The sequence below is a fragment of the Schistocerca serialis genome, chromosome 1 (genome assembly GCF_023864345.2).
Source record: "Schistocerca serialis cubense isolate TAMUIC-IGC-003099 chromosome 1, iqSchSeri2.2, whole genome shotgun sequence".
Taxonomy (NCBI): domain Eukaryota; kingdom Metazoa; phylum Arthropoda; class Insecta; order Orthoptera; family Acrididae; genus Schistocerca; species Schistocerca serialis.
This window is the reverse complement of record NC_064638.1, coordinates 708,085,984-708,104,019: the sequence shown is the minus strand read 5'-3', so window position 1 is coordinate 708,104,019 and position 18,036 is coordinate 708,085,984. Positions and strand designations below refer to the sequence as shown.

At 43.0% G+C, this 18,036-nt stretch overlaps 1 protein-coding gene across 2 annotated transcripts in view; it reads left to right on the top strand.

Moving 5' to 3' along the window:
• The window catches only part of LOC126480968 (acylamino-acid-releasing enzyme-like), a 119,990-nt gene that overhangs the window by 43,900 nt on the left and 58,054 nt on the right, over positions 1–18,036 (top strand). For both annotated transcript variants that reach the window (XM_050104402.1, XM_050104410.1), the window contains exon 8: positions 6,930–7,101. In XM_050104402.1, coding sequence (XP_049960359.1) covers positions 6,930–7,101 — 172 coding nt within the window. The remainder of the gene's footprint in view (positions 1–6,929; positions 7,102–18,036) is intronic.

The window sequence follows — 18,036 nt, the reverse complement described above, 5'->3', positions numbered from 1 at the left end:
AAATTCGCATGCCTTTAGAGAAACAGCATTGCACGCAGAGAAAACTGTACTGTGGGTTGCCATAACGTGAGTGTGAATTATAAGGCCGATCTTTTTTGGTACTACCATCACCTTTGGTGTCTATTGTTCCCAGATAATTTATCCATTTATTGCCATTCTGAATGAAAATGAGATCAATAATTCATTTTTCCAACAAGGCAATGCTACTGCTCATAAGACACGTCAGCCCCTTTGGTGAAATCTTTGTAGACAGAGTAATTATGAAAGGTCTCTGGCCCCTGCATTCACCGGTTCTGGCTCTGCCCAACACCGGGGTGTCTACCCTGGGCGGCAGTTGCAGGGGTGGGTGCCGCCAATTTCATGTTGGTGAGGGGGGAAGAAACCTTGTCTTGCAAAGCACCTAGCATCCAGCGCATGTTGGTCTATCGATTATTCATATGATTTTGAAATGCATCCCTGTTGATTTTTTAATATTTTTGAAGACATTCTAAGTTGATTTCTGAATGAATCATAAGTTGATTTTTGAATGAGCGCGTAATGTATGTGATGTCTCTGCCAGAGGAATCCCGGTTGCATCTAGAAATAAACTTCCCTGCAGACCAAGCGGATGGGGCTATACGAGCTGAGTGGAACAAAGCCGAACAGGTGAATGCCAGTTGCTGTTTGTTATGTGGTTGATAGGGTTTGTGAATGATCAACTTTGTTATAATTACTAGCGAAATCCATAGATTCAGACTACCAGCATGGAAATAAATGACAAACAGGAATAACAGATTAGAAAGATCATCTTCTTGGTGTATCCAAAAAAACGAAATTTTGACAGAAAAGTTTTGGCCCAGTCATTACACTAGTAAGGGCCAGTTGTACAGTCCCTGGATAGCAGCCGCTTAAGTTCAATTGTGGGAGTAGTGTGGAAAACACATCGTACGAACATGTAATAACACCTAACCAGAGAATAAATGCAGGATAACTAAACAGGTGATTGTGGCAAGGTTAGTAAAGTTAACCAGTGAATGAGTATTGACACTGACAAGAATAGTATAGAATTAGTGATGACAAGATTGTTAGAACGAGGAAGGAGAAGAAATGGGGACATCACACAAATTATTGAAGAATATGATGATTCCAAATTTATACAAAAATTTTGTACTACTACTATTTGATCTCATGCTTGAGGAGCTGGAACGTATGAATGAAGTGTGAAACGTATTTCCTAACAAAAAGCTTTTTGCTTTTTGTAGGCCTAATAGGCATTTGATATTGGTGCTTCATGAATTGTGTTCTGTCGTGCTATAAAAATGACCATTTGTGCCAAAACAGTCTCGTTTATTTGGTTTGTGTTGCAATTGCTACAATATCAGACAGGCCTATTTCATTTCGTCTAGCAGGCAGTGACTAAATAGACATAATCAGATCGAGAAATCACCCCAGTCTTGGGTACTATTTGTATTAACAGCTTTTTCAGTATTAGACAGTGACATTTCAATTTTTCATGTAGCAAAATGTTTGACAAACTTTGATGAGGTGATAGGTCCTTTCATAGAAAGGAAAGCATGCCATGTAAAGCTGTAGCAAGATTAGAGAGAAAAAAATGTTTTTATGTATCCTATATTTAATTTTATGTCACGCAAAACACTAAGTTGTAAAGGAATAGGCAATAAAGAGCAAATTTTCTGAAAAGTTCTTGTTCTCCCAGTTACCAAATAAATCCACTCAGCATTAATTGCAAGTTTTTTTTAAAGAGGGGCAGGATGCCAAACTGGCAAACTGGGAGCAGGAGAGGCACCACAGGACATTTTATTCCCACTGTCGTGAATATAATTTTATGGCATCCATTACAAAATATATACGAGTGAAATACAGTGACTTGTGATAGAAGAATGCTGTGTGAAGAGGCGTGGCACTGCCACTTCGGTCACTTAAGACCAAATAACATGTTTTATGAGGTCTGTCTAAAAAGTATCCGACCTTTGATTTTCCCATGCAAAATAGAGACGATAGCGTGGCACCACTGTGCACAGTAAAGGAAGAGAGTGTTGTGCGCATGTATGAATTTTGTCCCCCGCTTCCAGTTGTCAGTCACTGCCTATTGGTCGCTGAGTGAGGTGCTACACAACGCGTTCATCGGATTACTGATTCTCTCAAGATGACTGAATGTGTTGAGCAAAGATACTGCATCAAATTTTATCAGAAACGTGGTGATTCTCAAAGCGAAACAATTTGTAAGATTCAGCAGGTGTTTGAAGAAAATGTGATGGGTGTAACACAAATTAAGGAGTGGTTTAAACGCTTAAAAAATGGCCGCATATTAGAATGAACCAACTTCATTTGTTTTGAAGTGTGGCCTACAACTTTACTTTCGAGTCTGGTTTTTTGGGTGTGGCTTAGATTTGGATACTTTTTTTCTTTAATTTAGAGTCTCATTTTTTGGGTGCAGCTTACGTTCAAGTGTGGCTTAGATTCAGGTAAATTCAGTAATCTGGTCTGTGTTGTGTGCCTTGTTGTTTTTGCCAAGGGTGTGAGAAAATTTGTAGCCTTCCTTAGAGCCCATGTTTCAGCTACTGCTTATTTTGTGGTGGTCCCAATCGTAATGAGTGTTTTGTAAATACTGCTATTGGTCTGAGATTTTTAGGGCATTTAATTTAATTGTGGCATTGCCAACTGGCTAGTGTGAGAATTAAATTTGATAGATTTCTGTCGAAGTAACGCTGTTTTCTGTTTTCTTTTAATGGCTGTGCTTTGAGGTCACTATAATTTGTGTATTATATTGTAAATGTTAACTTTGCATTTTAAATTGTCACTTTTCATCTGGTTAATAAAGAAGTTGATTAAATTGTGTTGCACACATCTCAACCCTGCATCACCTTTCCTAGCTACCACCACAAGGGTGGTCAGTGAGGAGCATCAACTTATTCAAACAGGATTAGTAGGAGTCTTAAGATTCTCCAGTAGTTAATTTTTTATTGGGGGTGGGGTGGGGTGGGTGAATGAGTGAAGGGGAAATCTTGCACCCTTATATGGTGTACACACAAGTATATGTACATTTAATAATCAAATCTTATTCGTGAACAAAGTACACAAACTGAATGTGGATTAAGTGTTATGTGATGTTATTGTCTTCTAAGTTATTTAAAAGGTTTTGTTAAATACACTTTTATTGTGGTACAAGATACAGTCGTACCTATTAAGGTGTATTTTGTATGTAGATACTAATGTAATGAATACAGACCAGTCGGATATTGAATTTGTTACACGTTGTTGCCCAGAAAATAAAAGAGAACATCCATAGGCAGAATTCTCACTATAAAGTAAATAAATGTTCATACTTAAGATGAGACTGGCAAGTGCTGTTCATTCATGTATGAAAGGCTGTTGCATAAATATGTTGTCAGTCTGGATTAATATTAAACAAACATCATAGCATATGACTGCATAGCAGGTGAAGGGGTTATTTTTCACTTATAATCTTTTGTAGATAAAGTGATTCTCGCCTTCTGTAACCTTTTCCTCAAATTGCATGTCCAATGACTGTTTTTATAAAAGGCAGTTAACTAGGAAAAAACTGAATTTAGGTAGTTAACAAGTCAATGTTCTTTTTCTTCTAAGCTTTTCTTGGTGAAAAAATCACAGTAATTATTATTAAAAAAAGAAAACAAAGAACAGAACTGTGCAGTGTTACTGAGTTCGTTATCTTAACATCTGCATAGCAAATGTAATAGTGCCCAGTTTACGGCGCACAGTGGACGAATTTCAACCAACCTCAGCACCCCCTTGCTCTACATTATTTATATCAAATTTACAATAACTGAATTAGAAAGTGTAACTAAGTTTTACTTTACCTTTGATTGTGCCATTGGTGGAATATGAGTGTTAGTGTCAACAATTTTCTACCTCTGCAGTTGTGATCATCCAGTAGTGCTGATTTACAGGAATAAATTCTACTTGCAGTTTATACTAGACTTTGTGAAGTGATGTTCATGATATTTAAAATGCAGGTGGGGATCATCAACCATTTCATTTACAACATTTGGAATTATTACTATTTCTATAGAAGAATTAAATGTGGATGAGTTTCACAAAAGCCACTGAGGACTTATCCCAGTTTATTTACAGGAAGTTCAATCCATACCACATCAAAATTCCTCCTAATACAAACACAATCTGCTGTAGTAGCATGAAAGCCTAACCAATAGCGCATTTGCCATGCAGTCCACAGATTGCATCATGGCTGACTCAGATCAGATCTTGGCTGGCTTATATGCTTCATTATGACATGGTCGGCATCAGAGGGTGCTCATGATGACCAGCACCATTTGAGTAGTGACACCACGGTCGTTGGCAGTATTGTTGCACCAGCTACTTGTTTTCCATTTTAATGTCAGGTGGCATGACAATTCCCATCCACCTCCTGCATCTCACCCCACCCTGCCAGCGGTTGACTGCAGGTGGAGATGAAAATAGGTCATCCTTGGTCCAGAGGAGCCACCACCAGAAAAGACATTGGATTGATGTATATGCGTTGCTATGAAAGGATGGGGCAGAACAAGGCTCAGTGGTAGTTGTACTAATCACCCCTGGACTGGAGGGTCTACTGGGGGCAGCGAAACAAGCTGCTGCTAACCAGGATGGTGGAGGTGAAGGTGATTTCGGTAGCATCTCTGAAGTCCATGGGCAGAGGCTATGGGCTATGTCACTAACTTGAGACAGGCTGAGATCACTCCGCAGACCCAAGTTCGACAGTGTCTGTGCTTATGGTCCCACAGTGGGGTGCCCACCTGGAAAGTAGTGCAGTGTGCTGGCTTTGGACATAACATAGGTGCCCATTCAATTCACTCTGCTGGGCTGCGACCTTCGATCATGGTGGCCATGTAAGTTGCTAGAAAACACAGGTGTGGTGTCAAATATTGTTTCCTTGCTGTGGCTGCCACCACAGCATAATTTTTATTTGTTTGAGTCCATTGGCTGAGAAGTTAAACTCCCTATCTATTCACGGATGGTTGCCTGAAAGAACACTTTTTGGTTGTTTGCAGTTTTGTGTATCATGAATCGAAAAGTGTGAAATAAGTCTCTCCCAAAAATGGTGTTCGCTGTGGGATCAGCTACCACTATAAAATGTACTGGATGGGTGACTTGGTGGTTAGCAAAACTGGAAACTTTATTAGCAAGGGCACATGATAAAGCCCATAGGCAGAAAGATTTGGTGGTGATCTGCTGACTTGAATCATCACAACTGGTGTAGTTGTTTATGAGATTGTCTGGACCATGGAGCAGGTGAGGACTGCACTGGAGGCAGTGTAATGTCCCTTGGGACAAGTGCCAGAGAGCTGATCTCCACATCATCTTTCATCATAAACAAACTCTGGGTTGCATGGGCAGTTTTATAGACTTGAGCTATTTACATTATTTCCCCTCAGTGAAGGATACAAAGCCTGCATTACATGGTTCCTCACGTCCAAGTTGGGGGTGAGATACACTTCAATATCCCTTATTAGAGTCCTCATAATTCTGTCCACGTAAACATTTGAAATCGCAATATCCACTTAATCCATGTAGCTCTGTGACAGTTCCAGAATAGAGATTGGGGCCCATTTTCAGCAACTAAATTACTAATCTGGGTGCATATTACGTTTCTTCATCTAAAAATGGTCTTGCAATAAATAAAATATTCTAGGCAAGCCAAGTTCGCAAGTTTCATTTTTGTACTAGATGTTACAGTTTGGGATTTCCCAACAAGAACATGAGCTTTTGTCTTTCCGTATCAGAAATTTGACAAGCTGAAAAATATAACTGCAATCGTTGGGGGAAGCCTGCAAAACCGGGGTGCATGGAAGACGTATCTGTTACACTCGCTAATACTTACACTGCCTGTAATATTACTGCCATTAACATGTGACAACCCCACATGGTTTGTGTTTGTTGTAGTTCGTTCAAGGTTTGGGGGGCGGGGGAAGCCACACGCTTGTCTAATTACAAAAATGTTCGAAGTTCTGTTTGCGTCTGTCATAGGCCATGAATCATTGATACTTTTGTAAATTGTGAGTTGCACACGAGCAAGTGAGATCTCACCCTGGTTTGTCTACAAGAGATAAATATAAGAAGGTCCTTGGAAACAGAACAAGCTAGCTTAAGTTCATATTCCAATGCAAAGTAATGTCCTTGCCATGTCAGAGTTCTGCCTAAGAAAAATAGGATCCATGATACACTAAAGCCTAACCAGTAGCACACTTGTTGTTCAGTCTACAGATCGCAACCTGAATCACAGCGGCCCTGGGCCTGCTTATATGCTGGATTGTGGTGTGGTCTCGTCATAGGATACTGCTGATGACCAACACCATCTGACTATTTGCACCACAGTGGTTGACTGTGATATTCCACCAGCTTCTCAGTTTCCATAGTAAAGTCAGGTGCTGGCGCTACAGTTAATAAATTGCTTTGATGCAAAAATAAAAGAACTTCCTGTTTTTAAAAAAAGTAGAGTTAGAATTTTGTTTCCGGAATTGGAACTGTAAAGTCTGCTGTTTTTTCTTTTATATAACAGCAACAAATGACAAAAATGTGGATAAATGTTTGTCTTTATGGCATTTTTTGCTGGTATTGTAGCATCTTTATACTTTGAATACTGAGAAGAGAAATTATGAATGATTGGGAGAGGCAAAAACAATTATTATGTGAGCTCGTAGCATAATATGTAGTAACACATTGCTGAAAGTGAGTTATAAAGCTCTTTACATCTTTAATACTCTCTCTTTCCCACATGCAAGCAGGGCAAGGAATGACAAAAAAGGCAAGTAAAACTTGTAAGTTATTATTCTTCGTGCCATCCTGTTTTTAACATAGAAATTTAATATCAAGCAGAAATAAAATATCTCATTGATAATTTGTGTGCAAAATTAAATTATAGAATTTATTTCCAATGATGTTATTTACAGAAGGAAGTTTTGGTTGACATTGTGCGTCGCAGTGTTAAAACTGCTGGTGGTAGTCCATTCTATGGACTGTTCAATCAGGCACTGCCACGGCGTTGTTGGAGTCGTGATTCCAAACGCATCTTACTGAGTACCCCTCAAAGACACAAGGTGAACTCCTACATGATTGACATAGGTAAGTCTGATATCTCTTAGTGATTCTCAAAGTCTATATCAAGAATAGTGAGCATGAAAATTGACAGTATTCATTTTACACCTGATAAGCTGAAATTGCAAACACTCAACGAGGCAACAAATTCTGTACAGAATTTGAAATGGGTGCCTCCAGTCTAACCATAATTAATGAAATACTGCTTGAGGAGGCATTTTGAGAGAGCATAGGTCAACCCATCTACAACACAGAGAGAACAATTGATGTACTGTCCCATACCACTCTCCCCGGTCTCTAACTAAGAGAATTCTCGAAGAGTTCATAATGATCTCTTCAATTTTCTTGATTTGATTGAGTAATGGTGTACTTTTGGGTGTACAGTTGAGTCTTTGAACAATGTTTTGACGACCAGCTTGCAGCATCTGAGGAAGATCACTGAGTTGGTCATTGAAATGTGTGTAAAAAGTGGCATCAACAGCTCAGCAGTACACCCAAAAGCACACTGTTAAGAGTTGATAGCGACCTACTGGGGAGGAGGGCGGGGAGGGGGGGGGGGGGGAATTATTCCAATTTAGGTGCGAGGACAACTTGCACTTGAAGGATTCCGTATAAATTATGTTATTGATACTGATACTGGCAAGATATCAAAATACAAGGGGCATTCAAGAAGTAATGCCCCACATTTTTTCTCAGAACTTATTTATTTTTGAGACATGTCTTGTCCATGTACCATTTTTCTACGTCGTCTCCATCACGTTCTATGGCTGTACACCAATGTTGTGAAAGAGCATGTATTGCCTGCTGGTAAAAGCTCCCCCTGTGGGTCCAGGGGTTAGAATAGGCCCAAGGTATTCCTGCCTGTTGTAAGGGGTGACAAAGGATTCTCACACGTTTTGGCCTTTAGGTGATGGTCCTCTGTTTGGTTTGACCTCAATTTTTCCAAATTTTCCTGAAGAGCGAGCCAATTGGGAAAGAGTGCCTTTACATGGTGATTCGTGTCCATCATGCGCTGAGACCTCTCGCATCCTTCATTGACGTGGATGTGCACTTGCACTCATTCTCCAGCTGTTGCATTAGGTCACCCTCCTGGGTGTGTTATCCTCCATCCACTGTACAGTATCGTTTTCTGCACTGACGATGATAATAGACCTATTTGCTTGGTTGCTGCTGATATCAGGCACGGTAGACAGTCCGTTGTGGTGGGGCGCCATGTACCCTGTTGGTTCTAGCCCCCTGATCACTGCTGATGCCTGTGCTGTTAACTCCCCACTTATGCCAAGGAGTAGATGCTTGTCACCCTGGGACATCGGGACTCTCGGCAATGGCCATCCTGCCAGGTGGCCTTTGCTGTGACTGGGTGGTGCCCTTGGGGAGGGCCGCTGGTCAGAGTGGGTGGCATCAGGGCAGATGATGCGCGATGAAGCGTACCATGTCATCACTTGCTGGTGATCACACACCAGCAGTCTCTAAGTGTTCCAAGTCTCAGTACAACGCAAGGAAGTACGACCCTAAATCATTCCCCTACCTGGCCACACCATGGGAGGAACGTCAGGCTAAGGATGGCAGTGAACCTTATTCAGCACAATACCTTGTATGTACAAGAGGTGATGGGGACTCCTTTCTTTCAATGAAGCCTCAGTTTTGTTGTTGAGCATTAGAAGACAAGTTTGAGGATTTCGAGGGCTTGTCCAAAATGTGATCAGGGTCAGTCTTGATAAAAACGGCATCCTCTGCCCAGTCATGGGCATTACTCACTTGTGATACACTGGGGGATGTTTTTGTTACCATCACGCTGCATAAGAGCTTAAATATGGTCCAGGGTATTATATTCCACAGGGACCTTCTTTTGCAGTCTGACGACGAGCTGCACACCAACTTAGAGCGCCAACGTGTTCATTTCATCTGGCGCGTCCATACGGGTCCGAGGGATAATCAGGTTGCCGCTGGTGCTTTCATCTTGCCCTTTGAGGGTGACACATTGCCCGAGAAGGTCAAGGTGACGGTCTACGCTATGCTGTCAAGCCATACATCCCTACCCTGAAGCGGTGCTTAAGTGCTGGATGTTTGGCCATATGTCGTCCTGCTGTACTTCCAGCGTCATGTGGAGATTGTGAACGTCCTTCACATGCCAATACTCCATGTGCCCTGCCTCCCATCTGTGTCAACTGCAGAGAGCGTCATTCCCCTTGCTCCTCCGACTGCAGGATTTTACAGCAAGAAAGAAAAACCGAGAATATAAGACCCTGGACCAACTGCCCTACACTGAGGCTAAGAGGAATCCTGTGGCTATGACCTCCTCTTACGCCGCTGCTACGAGAACAGTTGTAGCCCCATCAGTTCCGCGAATTCCAGTTAGCTTTCAGAGCCAGAAGACTCCACCTGCCCCCATGATGGTGGGGAGGAACTTCCCTTCCTGTTGCTCCCGCACCACCTACCTCGGGAGCACTGCCCCCACAACAATCGGGGAACCAGTTCCCACTCCTCAGTCGGAAGTCTTCTTCGGCTTCTCTTGCTAGGAAGGGATCCCTTGGGTCACTCCCTTCCCAGGTTTATGCTAGTGGGAAAGGTGACACTTGCCAGTGGCTGAAGTGCCCAAAAGCAGCTGGTCATAGGGCTTCATGATCACCCTCAGTCCCTGAGCTGAATCAGTGAAGCCCTCACAGCCAGAGAAAACCAAGGAGCAGTGAGAGAAACCCAAAAAGAAGACCTCCAAGACCAAGGGAACTGCAGTGGCAGCCACACCACCACTACCTACAAGCTCTGCATCTGAGGATGGGGTGGAGATTCTGGCATCCACTGAGGACCTAGCTCTCACCAGACCCTCAGACACAATGGATATAGACTGCCCAGGAAATAAGTCAGCGGCGGCAGGTGACCCTGATGCGTAAACTGCCTCATTGAATGTTCTATGCCTTCCCATCCTCACAGTCACATTATCCTCCAGTGGAATTGCGGCGGTTTCTTCCACCACCTGGCTAAGCTATGGCAGTTGTTAAGCTTTTAACCAGCTTTCTGCATTGCCTTCCAGGAGATCAGTTCCCAGCAATGTGGACCCTTTGCTGCTACAGGGGATATTACAAGAACCATAGCGAATATAATAGTGTGTCAGGTGGAGTTTGCGTGTATGTCCTGAACTCGGTATGTAGTGAGCCTGTGCCCCTTCAAACCCCTCTTGAAGTTGTGGTTGTCAGGATATGGATGACGTAGGAAATAACTGTCTGCAATGTATATCTTCCTCCAGATGGTGCAGTACCCCTGAATGCATTGGCTGCAATGATTGCTCAACTGCCTAAACCTTTCCTACTTTTGGGAGATTTTAACGCTCATAACCTCTAGTGCAGTGGCACCGTGCTTACTGGCCGAGGCAGAGATGTCGAAACTTTACTGTCTCAGTTCTACTTCTGCCTCTTAAATACTGGAGCCATCACACATTTCAGTGTGGCTCGTGGTAGTTACTCAGCCATTGATTTATCACTTTGCGGCCCAGGACTTATCTCATCTATCCACTGAAGAGCACATGACAACCTGTGTGGTAGTGATCACTTCCCCATCTTCCTATCATGCCCACGGACGCCTATGCAAATGGGCTTTCAACAAGGCAGACTGGGAAGCCTTCACCTCTGCTGTCACTGCCGAATTTCCCCCACATGGTGCCATTGATGTTGTGGTTGAGCAGGTAACTACAACGATCATTTCTGTAGCGCAAAATGCAATTCCTTGTTCTTTGGGGTGCCCCTGGTGAAAGTCGGTACCCTGGTGGTCGCCGGAAGTCGCTGAGGCAATTAAGAGCATCGGCGAGCTCTACAGCGACATAAGCAGCACCCTTCCCTAGAGCACCTAATAGCCATTAAACGGCTCCATGGCCTTGTTTGGCAACTTATCAAAAGGCGGAAACAGGAGTGTTGGGAGAGGTATGTCTCGACCATTGGGTGCCGTATGTCACCTTCCCAAGTCTGGGTGAAGATCAGATGTGTTTTTGGGTACCAAACCCCAACAGGTATCCCTGGCATACAATCGATGGCATGTTATCTACCGACACAAACACGATTGCCGAGCACTTTGATCGAGCCTCTGCATCGGAGAATTACCCCCAGCCTTTTGAATTCTCAAACGGCAGATGGAAGTGGAAGTCCTCTCGTTCACTACACACCACAGTGAACCCTATAACACCCAATTTACAGTGCCCTTGCACATTGCCCCGACACAGCTCCTGGGCCAGATTGGATACACAGTCAGATGCTTAAACATATCTCGTCTGACTACAAGCGACATCTCCTCGTCATCTTCAACTGGATCTGGTGCAATGGTGTCTTTCCATCGCAATGCCAGGAGAGAGCACCATCATACCAGTGCTCAAATCTGGCAAAAACTTGCTTGATGTGGATAGCTATCAGCCCAGCAGCCTGACCAATGCTCTTTGTAATTTGCTAGAAAGTATGGTGTGTCGGTGGTTAGGTTGAGCCCTGGAGTTACGTGGCCTACTGGCTCCATGCCAGGGCAGTTTCCGCCAGGGTTGCTCTACCATTGATAATCTTGTGTCCCTTGAGTCTGCCATCCGAACAGCCAGACGCCAACACCTTGTTGCCATCTTTTTCGATTTACGAAAAGCGTATGACACCACCTGGCGACATCATATCTTTGCCACATTATACGAGTGGGGTCTCCGAGGCCCGCTCCCAATTTTTATCCAGAATTTCCTGTCGCTTCATACTTTCCGTGTCCAAGTTGGTGCCTCCCACAGTTCGTCCAAGTTGGTGCCTCCCATAGTTCCCCACATATCCAGGAGAGTGGGGTCCCACAGGGCTCCGTATTGAGTGTATCTCTATTTTTAGTGGCCATTAACAGTCTAGCAGTAGCTGTAGGGCTTCCGTCCCACCTGCTCTGTATGCAGACGACTTCTGCATTTCGTACTGCTCCACCAGTACTGGTGTTGCTGAGCGGCGCCTACAGGGAGCGATCCACAAGGCGCAGTCATGGGCTCTAACCCACGGTTTCCAGTTTTCGGCTACAAAGTCATGCGTTATGCACTTCTTTCGGCGTTGTACCGTTCATTTGGAACCAGAACTTTACCTTAATGACGATCCACTCACTGTAGTGAAGACATATCAATTCTTAGGACTGGGTTTCGATGCCCAATTGACTTGGCTTTCTCACCTTCGTCAGCTTAAGCGGATCTGCTGGCAGCACCTCAATGCCTTCTGCTGCCTGAGCAACATCAACTGGGGTGCAGATCGCTCTATGCTGCAGCAGCTCTACAGAGCCCTTGTTCAATCTCGCCTTGACTATGGGAGCGTGGTTTATGATTCCGGGGTGCCCTCAGCATTGCATTTACTCGACCCAGCACACCACTGTGACATTCGACTAGCAACAGGAGCTTTTAGGATGAGTCCGATGATCAGCTTCCTGGTGGAGGCTGGGGTCCCTCCATTGAAAGTTAGGCACGCACAACTGCTCAACAGTTACGTTGCACATGTTCGTAGTCCTCCTTCGCATCCGAATTACCATCTCCTTTTTCCACCCAATGTGGTTCATCTCCCACATCAGCAGCCCAGGTCAGGGCTTACAATTGCAGTTCGTGCCTTATCCCTTCTATCCGAACTTGAGTCCTTGCCTTTACCACTTATACTTTAGGTCCATTCACGTACACCTCCATGGTGTACACCTAGGCCGCGGCTTCGCCTGGACCTATTACGTGGCTCTAAGGACTCAGTTAACCCCGTGGCTCTCTGCTGCCACTTCCTGTCAATTCTTGACATGTACCGAGGCCATGAGGTTGTTGACATTGATGGCTCGATGGCTGATGGTTATGTCAGTTTCGTGTATGTCCATGGAGACATACTGAACAGGATTCCTTGCCCAATGGCTGCAGTGTTTTCACTACAGAGCTGGTGGCTATATCTCGTGCTCTTGAGCACATCCATTCATGCCCTGGGGAGTCATTTCTTCTGTGTACTAACTCCTTGAGTAGCCTACAAGCTATCGATCAGTGCTACCCTCATCATCCTTTGGTAGCAACCATCCAGGAGTCCATGTATGCCCTGGAACAGTCCAGTCATTGAGTGGTGTTTGGACCCTAGGTCACATCAGAATCCCAGGCAATGAACTTGCCGACAGGCTGGCCAAACAGGCTATGCGGAAACCGCTTATGTAGATCGGCTTCTCTGAACCTGACCTGCATTCTGTCTTACACTGCAGGGTTTTTCGACTTTGGGAGATGGAATGGCGTAATAGTACACACAGCAAACTGCGTGTGCTTAAGGAGAATACAAATGTGTGGAAGTCTTCCATGTGGGCCTCTCGCAGGGAACCGGTTGTCCTCTGCCTGCTTCGCATTGGCCATACGTGGCTAATGCATGGTTACCTCCTCTGTCGCGAGGACCCACCTCGGTGTTGCCGTAGCTCGCAAATAACAGTTGTCCATCTCTTGCTGGACTGCCCACTTCTAGCCACTCTGCAGCGGACGTTTAACTTTCCCAGAACCCTGCCTTCGTTGTTGGGTGACAATGCGTCAACAGCAGCTCTAGTTTTACATTTTATTCGTAAGGATGGATTTTATCATTTGCTCTAAGTTTTTGCTCATGTCCTTTGTCCCTCTGTGTACTCCACCCTAGCGCTTTTAGGGTGGAGGTTTTAATGTGTTGCAGAGTGGCTGGCTTCTCCTTTTTATTCTTGTGGTCAGCCAGCCACTGTAATTTGCTTTCTTGTTTTACTCTCTTCTAACTGTTTCTTGCGTCTCTCTGTTGTTTTCTGGTCCTCTTTTGTTCCTTTTAGTGTTTGTTACCTTTCCTTCGTTCTTGTGGTTTTTTATTTCTTTCTCGTGTTGTACAAGAGACTGATGACGAAGTAGGTTGGTACCTTCCTCCTCTTTTAAACCAACCAACCTGCTGGTAAAAGCTCTTGTCCCATATGCGTAGCCGTGTTTCCACTGCATGGCTGACACTCTCATCATCTTCAAAGTGTGTTCACTGTAGAGAATCTTTAAGCGGCCCAAAGAGATGGAAGTCCAAGGGTGCTAGATCTGGACTGTAGGTTTACTGTGACAGGACATCCCGAATGTGTCTGATCATAGTGCTGTTTCTGCATTTCCTGCGGCTATACCTTTCTTTACCCATTGCCCAACTGTACTACTATGAACTGCAGCATTGCCATACACTGCTCACAAACGTTTATGGATGTTCACCAAGGTTTTTTTTCTGCACACAAGAATTCAGTAACAGCACACTGCCTGTAACATGAGTTGTATATGGACACCATTTTGACGCTGTACTATGGCTCTGCCATGTGCCAGAATGGTTTGAAACTTCACTGATGCACAGAACAAATATCAAATGTGAAGCACCAACAAGAATGTTTGTCTGTGTATGTTAATGGCTTTTTAAAAAAATGTAGGGCATTACTTACTGAATGATTCTCATATATATTTTAAATGGCCGTACCTTTTCATTGAATTAACGTGGAAGCTTAAATTTTTTTATGCCACTGTAGTATGTGACAAAAATTTCAATTTGATGTGTCTACCAGTTCCTGAGAAAAAGGGTTCTTAACAGCTGGACAGACAGACAACCAGATGATTGTGTGAAACCAGCCTGCACTCTTCACATGTGATACTTTAAGAACTGTGGATACAAATAACCAGATGTAATCACTATCTTACAAAAAACTTTTAAGTTAGGCATCTCCTAAGCAAAATACGTTGAAATGGCATTTATATCACAGCTTGCAACTAGATTGAAAATTTTTTTTACAGCAGAATGTATCATGTTATTCTTAGTAGTGAATCTACTGTGATGTATAACTAATTTAGTGTGTGCCTCATGAAGTATAATAGGTCCATTATTGTTCATTGTAATGTGTTAATGACTGACAGCATAGTAATACTTGCAGTTTTACAGTGTCCTAGAGGGTCAGATTATATGTGATGAATTGTTATCTAATGAAAATTATTGTTGAATTTTGACCAAATTAACCTGGTATGGATATTTGCTAGTTGCTCATTATATGGACTGGTTAAGTTGTGCACTTAATCTAGTATAAAAATTGAATAGCCTTTGTTAACACCATGAGTGACAAATGTGATCAGTAATGTATTGTACAAATAGCAAGGAATCAACTATATTTGGGATATGAAGTGAACTGATTATGTATGTGCTGTTGCAGACAAAGCAAATGCTGGTATTTGAATAATTGCCTGTTGATAGGAAACTGTTCTTTATGAATGAAATTCCTTGGGTGAGTAATTCTGTTCACAACCCATCCAATCACCTGGTCACTTACGACACAGGATGGGATGAATTCATTTTCGTAATTGGGAAATTTTTGGGGCTGATTCTTAGTGCCTCTTTCAATTTCTTGAATGCCAAGTGAGTTAATGGTTTAGTGATTTCAGCAAACCCTTTGGCAAATTTTCTGTAGTTATTACATAGGGCTAAAGATGATTGAAGTTGTTGTGTTGTTTGCAGTGGTAAGAAATCACAGACAGCACACTTCAAACTTGGGTCAGTCTTCACACTGTCGTGGCTAATCACATGACATAGATAGTTTACCTCTGCAGACACGAAATGCCACTTTTCAGTACTTAACATTGAATGTACGAAATGCAGCCTCTTAAACACTTTCTCCAGTTGTGCTATACTTCTAGATCTTTAGAAAAAACATCGTCTAAATAGGTCATACATTGACTTTGCCTGGATCCCCTTAGCTCTCCATCCAGTAACCTCTGGAACATGACTGGTGCATTCTTAAGCCCAGATGACATCTGTCGATACTGGTAGTGTCCCCATGGAACAGTGAATGTGGTCTTCAGCCGGTTTCTTGAAACCACTCCTAACTGGTGGTATCTGCTCTTTAAATCCATCATGGGGAAGCATTTACATTTACCTAGGTTGTCCAACATTTCTGTTATATTCAGTACAGGATATGCATCCATCATCATTCTTGGATTCAGATATGAGTAATCACATCAAAACCTGTATTTCTTCACCCCATCTGATGATCTCGGCATGTTGGCAGTAGGTGCTCCCTAGGAACTATCAGTATCCTTAGTAATGCTGTCCTTCAACTGTGCATTGTTGAATTCCACCATTATCAGTTGCAAGTGAAGAGGTACTCTGTAAGGGGCTTCATGCAGACCAGAAGATTATCCCCTGTTAGGATTTTATGCTGCATCACGTGTGTTGCTGATAACGGTCCACTAAGATTGAACATATCCATGAATTATATTGACAGGTTTTCCATAACTGTCCTATCTCTTCCTTTTAAATGCTGTACTTTCTTGTGCATGCATCAATGACTCCACTCAACCTGTCTACGTCATCCTCGTCTAGGATATCCAGATTGGCAGCTCTACTGAGTCAGAGCCAAAATTATTCACACTCAGTAGAATCATGTACTCCTCATTTTCCATGCCATGCTTGTATGTTGACAACAGTCCAAAATATCCAATCTGTCATTGTGTTCCAAGGCTCTGTAATGCAGAACTTACTGTTAAGTAGATCAGTAGCCACACTCTCCCATAGTAGCTTCCCTGTACTTCTTGGTACTTTATCATGTGAACTGAGCTTTAGTGAATGTGTCTGCAGTTAACTTGGCTCCACCTTCTTGACTGGTGAACCTTGTGAGAAAGTATCAGTCCCCGGCAAGAGCAATCTTCCACCAAATTTGATAATGTGCAGCAAAAAATCAATTTTTGCGTGATGCTTATTCAGAAAATTCAGCCCTAATATTACACAGTACCCCTCACCATCAGGGGTCAGTTTTTCCATATATTCCTGAAAATTCCTTGCTCCAATACAGAAACTGAGAAGTGTTGATTCCAATGATACCACCTCGTGTATGTTGTGGAGAGTTCAGTCTCTGCCTGCCCAGGAGGTCCAGGCTGGCTACTGACACATGAGCCTCTGTGTCCACAAAAAAACCTGTGTTCCATTCTGTTTACCATGCCGACCAAGCAGCACTCTGCCTCTGCATATGCCTTAGTAGCATTACACTTTGTTGGGAATGCCGTCCATCAGTTGAGCAATTTCTATTGGGGTTTTAAAGAACCATTACCATGATGCTGTTAACTTCACCTTTTATTTTGACAAACTCACACCTAATGACCACCACCCCACATTCATAGCATTGTCATTGGCAGCATTGTTTCTGAATGTTGCCCGTGTATCCATGCCAATATCATTTCACTTCTGAGGAAAAAAAAAAGCACTCCTTTTATCCAGCAACTGACTTGCTATGTCTACTTTCTCTAGTTGCATAGCAACTTTAGTGGCAGCAGTCAAATCCTTGGAATTATTTATCTGTTCTCTTCATGACATACAGAGTGGAGGTCCTCTTTAAGAATAATTGTATGTGTCTCCTCATTCTGTGTTAACTTGCAGTTTTGCACATTGATTTTCCTGATCTGCTCTAAGGATCTAACACTATTCTGCTTGTGGTAACACTGATAGTCCCTAATTAACTTTCCATCTACAATGTATGTGTCAAAATATCTGAAAATGACAAACATATGCATATGTCAGTGGTAGGTGGTGAGGGAGAAGTATATATTTAAAACACTTGGTACTTCATTGTTTCGTAACATGTAGAAAGTGATGCATTGCACCTAAAAACTTAGTTGGGTTAAAAGACTCACAATTGTGCAACATGTCTTGGCACTTCACATTGTTGACCGAAGATAAAGTTGTTCAAACGTACACTCCTTATTCAGCCCCTCATGATACATGATGTACATCTTTGCTTCACCCACTAACTGTAACTTCATCCTGAGTAGCAGCAGCTTTCAGCCTGTCAGTAAAGGCTGACACATCCTTGGGTTTATCCAAGAAAGGAGCCATGAAATTAGCCATAATGAGATCCACTAAAGGAACAGTTACACTGAATGTAGCTTTTGCCTGTATCATCCCAGCTAGTTCACTCTGTTGAAACCCATTATTCATTATTAAAGTGTCTACTGGTGTTTGTAAT